Source organism: Bombina bombina, chromosome 11 (genome assembly GCF_027579735.1).
Source record: "Bombina bombina isolate aBomBom1 chromosome 11, aBomBom1.pri, whole genome shotgun sequence".
Classification (NCBI taxonomy): Eukaryota; Metazoa; Chordata; class Amphibia; order Anura; family Bombinatoridae; genus Bombina; species Bombina bombina.
In genome coordinates this window covers 135665209-135675208 of record NC_069509.1, presented here as the reverse complement: position 1 = coordinate 135675208, position 10000 = coordinate 135665209, and the positions used below count along the sequence as shown (strand labels likewise).

The 10000-nt window shown below is 36.6% G+C and overlaps 1 protein-coding gene across 1 annotated transcript in view; it reads right to left on the bottom strand.

The window, feature by feature from the left end:
- Positions 1-10000, bottom strand: part of UBFD1 (ubiquitin family domain containing 1) — a 33728-nt gene that overhangs the window by 12609 nt on the left and 11119 nt on the right. Inside the window, exon 3 of the mRNA XM_053694624.1 lies at positions 6309-6517. Within this exon, the coding sequence (XP_053550599.1) occupies positions 6309-6517 (209 nt within the window). The remainder of the gene's footprint in view (positions 1-6308; positions 6518-10000) is intronic.

The following is a 10000-nucleotide window of genomic DNA, read 5'->3' as shown; positions in this document are numbered from 1 at the left end:
TCATAAGCCGATTTCTAAGACTCTGCAGTCCACCTCTTATCTCACTGTCCGGCTGTGAATAGCTAATGACATGTACTGTTTGTTCATGTGTGCCATATAGATACATTGTGCTTACTCTAGTAGCCTGAAATGCAAGTCTGTAAATAGCACTGAGATAAGAAGGCAGTCTACAGAGGCTTAGATACAAGGTAATCATAGAGGTAAAACGTGTATTAAAAGGGACAGTCTACAATATAATTTTTGTTGTTTTAAAAGATAGATAATCCCTTTATTACCCATTCCCCAGTTCTGCATAACAAACACAGTTATATTAATATATTTTTAGCTCTGTGATTACCTTGTATCTAAGCATCTTCTGACAGCCCCCTGATCACATGACAATTTATTATCCATTGACTTGCATTTATTACTGTGTTGTGCCAACTCTTAAATAACTCCTTGGGCGTAAGAACAAGGTTATCTATATGGCTCACATGAACTAGCAGTCTCCTGATGTGAAAAGCAAATACAAAAGCATGTGATTAAGAGGCTGTCTATAGAGCCTTTGAAACAGGCAGACATTTAGAGGATTAAATGTTATAAAGTATATAAATCCAACTGTGTTGGTTGTGCTAAGATGGGGAATGGGTAGTAAAGGCGTTATCTATCTTTTTAAACCATAAAAATTTTAGTGTCGACTGTCCCTTTAATATAACTGTTGGTTATGCAAAACTGGGGAATAGGTAATAAAGGGATTATCTATCTTTTTAAACAATAACATTTTTGGAATGGACTGTCCCTTTAAACACAAATACAGCAATAGGGCATACAGAAATAGCATGGTCTTGCAGCTGTTGGTAAGACCCGCGCAACTACAGCCCTAAAAACGCCTTGCATTGGCCGACGTAGAGGTTTAAAAGTGGCTTACAATTACATGCTCTATACGAATCACGCAAGTTTAATTTGGACTTTCCTATCTCTTCAAATGTTTCAGCCATTTCATATGGATGATAGATTTTTTTTTTTTATTGAGTACAATGTTCCTTTAGAGCAGTGGCCAACAAATCCATTCAAAATTTAGGAGCCAGTAAGAATATTTCAGAGTCAGACATACTTTTAGGAGCCAGGCAATGGGATTTGTATATAGATTTTTGGAGAATCGCCCAAAAAGGTTAGGAGCCAGGGGTAAAATTATAGGAGACAGTGGCTCCCTGGGTTTGTCGAGCTCTGCTTTAGAGGGACATAAAACACAAAATTGTTTTCTTTTATGATTCAGATATAGCATATATGCATTTTAAATTAATTTACAAAGTTATAACAAAGAACAAAAAATGCATAGAACGGAACTTTATAGACAATAAAGTGCCTTACAACATATCCAATAAGTATAATATAAAGAGAGAGAAATACCCAGTGTTTATAAATAATGAGGGGGAACTATTTTCTCAATGAAATAATAATATTTTAGATTGCAGATGAGTTTCTAATTGACTCCTATAATCAATTTTCTTCGTTCTCTTGCTATCTTTATTTGAAAAAGCAGGAATCTAAGCTAAGGAGATGGCCCATTTTTGGTTCAGCACCTTGATTGCGCTTGCTGATTGGTGGCTAAATGTAGCCACCAATCAACAAGTGCTATCCAGGATTCTGAATCAACAATGGGCCGTCTCCTTAGCTTACATTCAAATAAAGATACCAAGAGAAGGAAGAAAATTGATAATAGGAGTAAATTAGAAAGTTGCTTAAAATTGCATGCTCTATCTGAATCATGAAATAAAGATTTTGGGGTTAGTATCCCTTTAATATTGTAACAAACAAACTATAAACTGTAACAACAGGATAATAACCAACTCCCTATAAGATAATTATTTACAGCTACTGTACTCTCTCTTCATCCTTAAAGGGACAGTGAACTGTAAAATTGCTTTTCCCTTGATGCATTTCCAATGACTTGTTATACCAGCTGCAGAGTATAAAATGCATGAGTAATTGCATTTTCTGGTTTATTTGTGAATATGAAATAGCTGGTTTTGTGCTTTGAAACTACAGCCTATTACAATGGGTTAAAATTAGATCGCATTATGTTATCACTTTGTGTACACACACTTGCTTCCTTATCTTATATCTGTTTGTAAACCAAAGCTCAATACTTATACAGAACAATGGAAAATGATCATTAGTTCTCTCTTCTACACCCCACCAGGAGTGTAATTTATTCTGCGGGCTGTGTTTATATAACATGTCAATAGCCTGGGCTTAAAAGGGACAGTCTACTCCAGAATTGTTATTGCTTAAAAAGATAATCCCTTTATTACCCAATTCCCAGTTTTGCATAACCAACATGGTTATATTAATACACTTTTTACTTCTGCGATTACCTTGTTTTTAAGCCTCTGCAGACTGCCCCCTTATCTCAGTTCGTTTGACAGACATGCAGTTTAGCCAATCAGTGCTGACTCTTAAATAATTCCATGGGTGAGCACAATGTTATCTATATGATACACATGAACTAGCCGTGTTTTAACTGTCAAAATGCAGTTAAATATTAGCCTACCTATGTTTAGCTTTCCACAAAGAATACCAAGAGAGAAAAGCAAATTTGATAAAAGTAAATTGGAAAGTTGTTTAAAAATGCATGCCCTATCTGAATCATGAATGTTTAATTTTAATTAGACTGTCCCTTTAAAGGGACACTCAATCAAAATTAAACGTTCATTATTCAGATAGAGAATGCTATTTTAAACAACTTTCCAATTTACTTCGATTAACTAAATGGGCACAGTCTTTTTATATTTAAACTTTTTGAGTCACCAGCTCCTACTGAGCATGTGCAAGAATAAGTGTGTATGCATTTGTGATCGGCTAATGCCTGTCACATGGTATAGGGGAGTGGAAAAAGACATAACTTTTAAAATTGTCAGAAAAAAAATCTACTACTGATTTGAAGTTCAGACTAAATACTATTGCATTGTCTTGTTATCTTGCATTTGTTGATTATGCAAATCAACTGCGTTGACTGGTCCTTTAAGTATAAAACCTTTCAGTATAGGTGGGGATACCACAGGCTAAATTAGCTATTTCAAATGTTGAAGTACGGGTAAACAATTGAATACACTCCAGCAGGTAAAATGGACAATTGGGAACAAATTATAGGGGAGATAATTTTGGGGTATACTGTCCCTACAAGGCATATCATTGCATTTATTTAATACCCTAAATATTAACACAAGTGGAGGTATTCATCTACCTTCTGTTGTGCCTATTAGAAAGAAAGAACCCCCCTCAAAAAACAACTACAACAACAACCCAGACACCAAATCTGTCTCTCTTACTCCCATGTATCCACGCTCCCCAACAACATCAAACAAAAAAGGAAAAAGGGGCTTAAATCCTTACTTAAACAATGGGTGATTCTCTTAGTATCCTTTACTGAAGGAGCAGCAATGCACTACAGGCAGTTAGCTAAACACATGTGTAAGCAAATGACACAAGGTATATATGTGCATCCACCAATCAGCAGCTAGCTCAATGCTCGAGTCCACTTAGGTAGAGCTGCAACAACTAATCGTCATAATCGATAATAATCGATTATGAAAATTGTTGTCAACTAATCTCAATCGATTAATCGATTAGTTGGTTTGCAATTAGTTGGTCTGTGCACAACACCAGCTACTTCACTCCAATGAACTCCTGCATATGGTATTGTGTTTTATGGTTATGTCCTTAGCCTAAAGGACATCTACAGACGTCTATTTTTCACTTTTTCAGGACAGTATACGTTTACAACTACCCCTGGCTTATGTGCAACCCAGATATAATAGTCATCATTTGGATTGTTTATATTAAATCTGGTGATTTGGAACTATGCTTTGCATGATATAGTGCTGAGCTTGTTGTTTACACCTTGCCCCTAGATTGATGGGAGTTATTTAAATTGATGTGCACTATTATCTGTTTGCACATTAGCGTATTGCTTGCTATTGCTGATTATATGTCCTGTATAAATAAATGTGTAAGGCTTTGTCCTGTTATTGATATACAGTCCTTAGCGCTTTTGATTTTGTTTTTTATTTTTTTTAATAAATTGTGATAATATGTACCAGATTCAACCTTTAAAAGTATATATTCGTTATTTTTAGAGCGGACTAGATATTTCCTCTAACCTTATAGCTGGTTATTTACCATTGCATATAGATATTCAAGATATTTTTATGTTAGACTGAAGTCAAGGGTTACTTTATTGAGAGGCCCCTTGCCAAGGTAGAAAACACTTAGCATTGGTGAAGAGCTAACAAAGATAAATATCCCACTTTGGTGAAATTGTCAAAACCCTTCTTATACACCTCAACAGCCTTTTCTCTGCTGCAGGAAATATAGCTGCAAACAGAGAACCAGTCTTAGCCAGAAGCATGTGGACTTGTTGAGATTTTTGCATTTCAATGCAAAGTTTCTGAAAGAGTGAATAACAGAATGTTATTAACAGTGATAGTCTAACTCTTTCTAGTTCTACCTCTTTTCAAACAGTTTGTGGTTTTGTTTTGTATAATTATAAAACTGTGCTCTGCTGCTTAAAAATTGAAGAAATGGTTGTGTTAATGTAAAGTTTTAGTCTGAAGTTTATATTTGTAACACTCATTATGTGGATTTTATTTAAAACATAGAAAACTATTTTTGATTCTCTTTTTATCCGATTAATCGAAAAAATAATCGGCCGATTAATCAATTATGAAAATAATAGTTGCAGCCCTACACTTAGGTATTCTTTTCAACAAAGGATACCAAGATAACAAAACAAATTAGATAATAGAAGTAAATTGGAAAGTTGTTTAAAATTGTATGTTCTATCTGGATCATAAAAAAAAAAAAAAAAAAGGGTTTAATATCCCTTTAATCCCTTAACGACCAAGGACGTGCAGGGTACATCCTACAAAAACTGCTAGTTAATGACCAAGGACGTACCCTGCACGTCATCAGTGTTTTCAAGCTCTGGAAGCGATCGTGATTGCTTCAGGGTATTGCAGTGATGCCTCAATATTGAGGCATCCTGCAATTCCCTTTTTTTACCCACCTATGCCCACACTCTGTGCTCCTCTCTGCGTCGGCCAATGATGGTCCCGATCATTGGTGGCATGGGAGGAATACGAGGGAAGCGGGTGGGCGGCCCATCACTGGATCACTTACTCTGAGCGTGGATCCAGTGCGGTGAGGGTATCGGGATTGCGCATGGGCGCCTTAATACTCACTGTGGCTGTATAAGGGAAGGTGGTAGATGGAGAGGGGGTGATGAGTTTTGGAAAAGGGGATCTGGGAGGGGGGGGGCAGTTACACTACGGAAAATATGGATTTATAAAAAAATAAAAAAAGCACAATTTTAGTGCAAAGTGTAAGAGGGGGAGGTTAAGAGAGCTGTTGGGGGGGGGGGATTATAGAGGTTGGCGGGTTAGGGGGGAAACCTACAGTGCAGATAATATATATAAAAAATAAATAAAATTAAAAAAAAAACAACTTTTATTTTAGTACTGGCAGACTTTCTACCAGTACTTAAGATGGTGGTGACAATTGTGCGGTGGGGGAGGAAAGAGAGCTGTTTGAGGGGGGTCAGGGTGGGATGTGTCAGGTGGGAGGCTGATCTCTACACTAAAACTAAAATTAACCCTACAAGCTACCTAATTAACCCCTTAACTGCTGGGCATAATACACGTGGTGCGCAGCGGCATTTAGCTGCCTTCTAATTACCAAAAAGCAACGTCAAAGCCATATATGTCTGCTATTTCTGAACAAAGGGGATACATGTGAAGGGTTATTCAGGGATTCCTGACAGATATCAGTATTAAAATGTAACTATCGGTAATTTTGGAGAAAAAAAAAATGGTTTGGAAATAGCAAAGTGCTACTTGTACTTATTGCCCTATAACTTGCAAAAAAAGCAAAGAAGATGTAAACATTGGGTATTTCTAAACTCAGGACAAAATTTAGAAACTATTTAGCATGAGTGTTTTTTGGTAGTTGAAGATGTGTAACAGATTTTGGGGGTCAATGTTAGAAAAAGTGTTTTTTTTTTCCATTTTTTGATCATATTTTATAAAAAAAATTCTAGAAACTTATATGATATGATGAAAATAATGGTATCTTTAGAAAGTCCATTTAATGGCGAGAAAAACGGTATATAATATGTGTGGGTACTGTAAATGAGTAAGGGGGAAATTACAGCTGAACACAAACACAGCAGAAATGTAAAAAAAGCCAGTAAGAAAACAAAAAATGGTCTGGTCACTAAGTGGTTAAGGGTACTAGTGTGCACTTGAGCTTAGCTATAAAAGCAGCTGTACCTTTTGTCTACACAATGGCTCCTTTTTAGTTTCCTCTTCTTTGACCTCCTGCTGCACAGTCTCTTTGGGGGTGTTAACAGCCAGCACATCATTGATGGTTGATCCCACCACCATGATCTTTGCCCCGTTGGTAACTTTCATCTCCTGTAGCGTTTTATCTTCAGGAACTAGACCCTTAAACATGACTTTCTGCATAGCTGGTGGAAGACCTGCAGAGAAATTACAGTAGTAGAATAGGAAGTTTGAGAATTTAAAGGGACCATTAAACTTGAGATTTCAACAACGCATAAAATGTTTCATAATTACAAGTGAAACATTATTGCAATATACATTCATTATTTATTTTGCTACCTTTATTGTAAAATACATCTAAAAATTGTGCTTTTTTCACTTTCTCCCATGTAGGATTGGGTTAATACTTTTAGGCAATTTATGTAAGCTTTTGTTTACTGTACCTTCCCCCTAAGATTCTCGGCAGTCACATGTTTGTAAAAGGTTGATTAACAGTTTTGCATCAACAATCATAATAGAAGAAGCATTCTTTGCAATAGTAACTAGGTTGAATCACTGCTAAACCTCCTTTCCCAGTCTCTCTCAACAGCACATGTGCTAACAGAGTTTGTGAGAGATATATATATACACACAGCATAAAACAGGAGTACACCCCTGTGCAATATCACAAATGTCAAATAATTCAAATTTGCATCACCTTACAGTAATTGCATTATTTCTAAGTATTACTGTAGGGCAGAGCTTTCCAAACTCAGTTGTACAAGCAAACAGGAGGTTAAACTAACTTGTTTGAGATACGGACACATACTTGTAAATACATTTTGTTATTTATATAGGTGTTCTATTGGATTCCCAACAGGTGACATCCTTGGCCAGTTCATAGTTTTCACTTTTTTTCTCCTTAAAGTGTCAGTAAACCTCAAAAATAATGTTATATAATTCTGCACATAGTGCAGAATTATATAACATTATATTAGCGCAAACTTTATAAAACATAATATTCCCTTTCAATTTTTTAAAGCAACGGCTGTTTTACAGACCCGCTCTCTGTGCTCGTCTGTAAAACAGCCGTCATTTTAAAAAATTGAAAGGGAATATTATGTTTTATAAAGTTTGCGCTAATATGTTATATAATTTTGCACTATGTGCAGAATTATATAACATTATTTTTGAGGTTTACTGTCCCTTTAAGAAACTCTCTTGTGATTTTGGCATTGTGCTTTGGATAGTTATCATGCTGTAATATCCCCCTTCTGCCAAGCTTCTAGATACTGGTCATCTTGTCAGCCAGTATTTAGGTTTATCCACAGGCATTGGTGGTGCCATCTATAAATGTCACCTCCCCAACACCTTTTTGCACTCATGCAGCCCCATATCATCACACTCCCACCTCTGTGCTTCACTTTTGGGACTATACATTCAATGTAATAATCCTGGCTGGGTTCACACCAAACATGCTGAACCTCATCTAAGCCACACAAATAAGTCTTGGTCTCATGATCTGATCAAAGAAAGTGCTCCCAATATTTATCAGGCTTTGTTTCATACCGTTTAGCAAAGTTTAAACTTGCAGTTTTGCACAGAAGAGCAAGCAAGGTTTTTTTTCTTGGACTCCGTCCATAGAGGTTGACATTATGCAATGTCCTTCGCACTGTCTGAGCCGTCACACAAACTCCAATTTCCACTGATAACCCCTGAGCCAAGTCTGAAGCACTTGCCTGTTTTTCAGGGGTAAATTGTGCAAGTAGCGCACTGTCAGTGGCGTAATTTTCGGAGAACGGCCACTGCAACTCCGATTAGTGGTACTAGGGGTTGTTCTGCACCAGATAAAGAGAACAAGAGGGGCGCCTCATGTGCATATCAATATGCTATATAGTGATGTAAATCAAGTAAGCCAAGTGGGTACTCACATGCGACTATAGTACACTTATGTACTGGTAGGTGCAGGCTGGAATCTTAGGGTGTACCAGCTAACCCTTTCAGTAGAACCAGATGATCTCACAATGAAGCAATTAGTTAGGCTGCTCTCCTCCTCATAGACAAAGCCAGAGCTGTATAGATAATAATAAAGAACAAGAGGGGCGCCTCATGTGTGCATCAATATATCCATATATGTGAAATCAAAGACAAAGAGCCAAATGGGTACTCACAATTGGCCCAAGTACACGTATGTACTAGTAGGAGCTGGCTGGTATCTTCAGGTGTACCAGCTAAACCTCTCCAGGTGCAGAGTAGATAGTGCAGAGGGATCTTTGTCACAATATGTGCTGATGAAACAACCCATGCTAGGTTGAGAAACGCGTTGCATGATTTTACATTTTGCTTGCTATTGTTTTAAACTTATCAACATTTGTTTTAATAAACTGAACTTGTTTTATGCAAGCTTTGGTTCATGACCTTCTATAGCAGTTTACACACTGCTTCTGACTATCCATCAGCACATATTGTAACTAAGATCCCCCTACAATATCTACTCTGCACCTGGAGAGGTTCAGCTGGTACACCTGAAGATACCAGCCAGCTCCTACTAGTACATAGGTGTACTTGGGCCAATTGTGAGTACCCATTTGGCTTTTTTTCTTTGATATCACATATATGGATATATTGATGCACACATGAGGCGCCCCTCTTGTTCTTTACCTCCTGATTACTGCTGCAACTGTGTTTTGACTGATTTTTAGTTGGTCACCAATCTTTCTGTATCCTTTTCCATCTTTGTGAAGTCTCACAACCAGAATTTTCAATTCCTCTGCAATTCTTTTCTATGTGGAGCTATGATACAGACATGCAGATAGACACAGCTCATAGGTCCAACATTGAGAAAGTTCTGATGTTCACAGGTCATTTTATAACCCTGTTCATTCAATTAGGCAAATTGGAAATCACAGGTGTACTCATTTTGGTTACAATGATCACATGTATTCACTTTTGTTGCATTGAGTTTCTCCTTTGCGGCCTGCATTTTCAAAATAGTCTTTCTAAAGCATTTGTTTTTGATTGTTCATAAGAGATAATATTATATATGTCAACTTAGAAATAATGCAATTATTAAGAGATGATACAATTTTGAATCATTTGACATTTAAGTGATATTGCACAGGAGTGTACTAGTCAATTTGTAATTTATTTAATTACATGCCAACAGTGTCTCCTACAATATGTAGGTCTTACCACACGTCCCCTCAAGGACCGTATTAGACAACATCTATTATCACTGGAAGAGGAAGTCCCTAAAACACCTGTAGCAAAGCATTTTCGAACACATGGCGTACACATTAAACATTTATTCTCATTCTTAGGTATCGATCACATAGGAAAGGATATTAGAGGAGGTGACAGAATCAGTAAACTGCAGAGGAAAGAAGCCTTTTGGATCTTTACCTTGCAGACAAAAAGTCCAAAAGGCATGAATATGAGGCAAGACTTGGATCTATTCATAGATTAATTTACAAGTCCTTTGCCTACTGCTACTAAAGCTATATTATCTGTATAGAGCATTCTTATCCTCTCCCTATCTAGTATTGTAGTTGAATTCCATTGCCCCTTGGCACATATCAATATATAAATGAAATAACAACAACCAATGAGTGTTCATCGGTTTTATATATAAAAATATAATGTGTTTTATTTTAAAAAGATTTTTATAGATATATAGGTTTATTCTAGGTCACATCATGTAT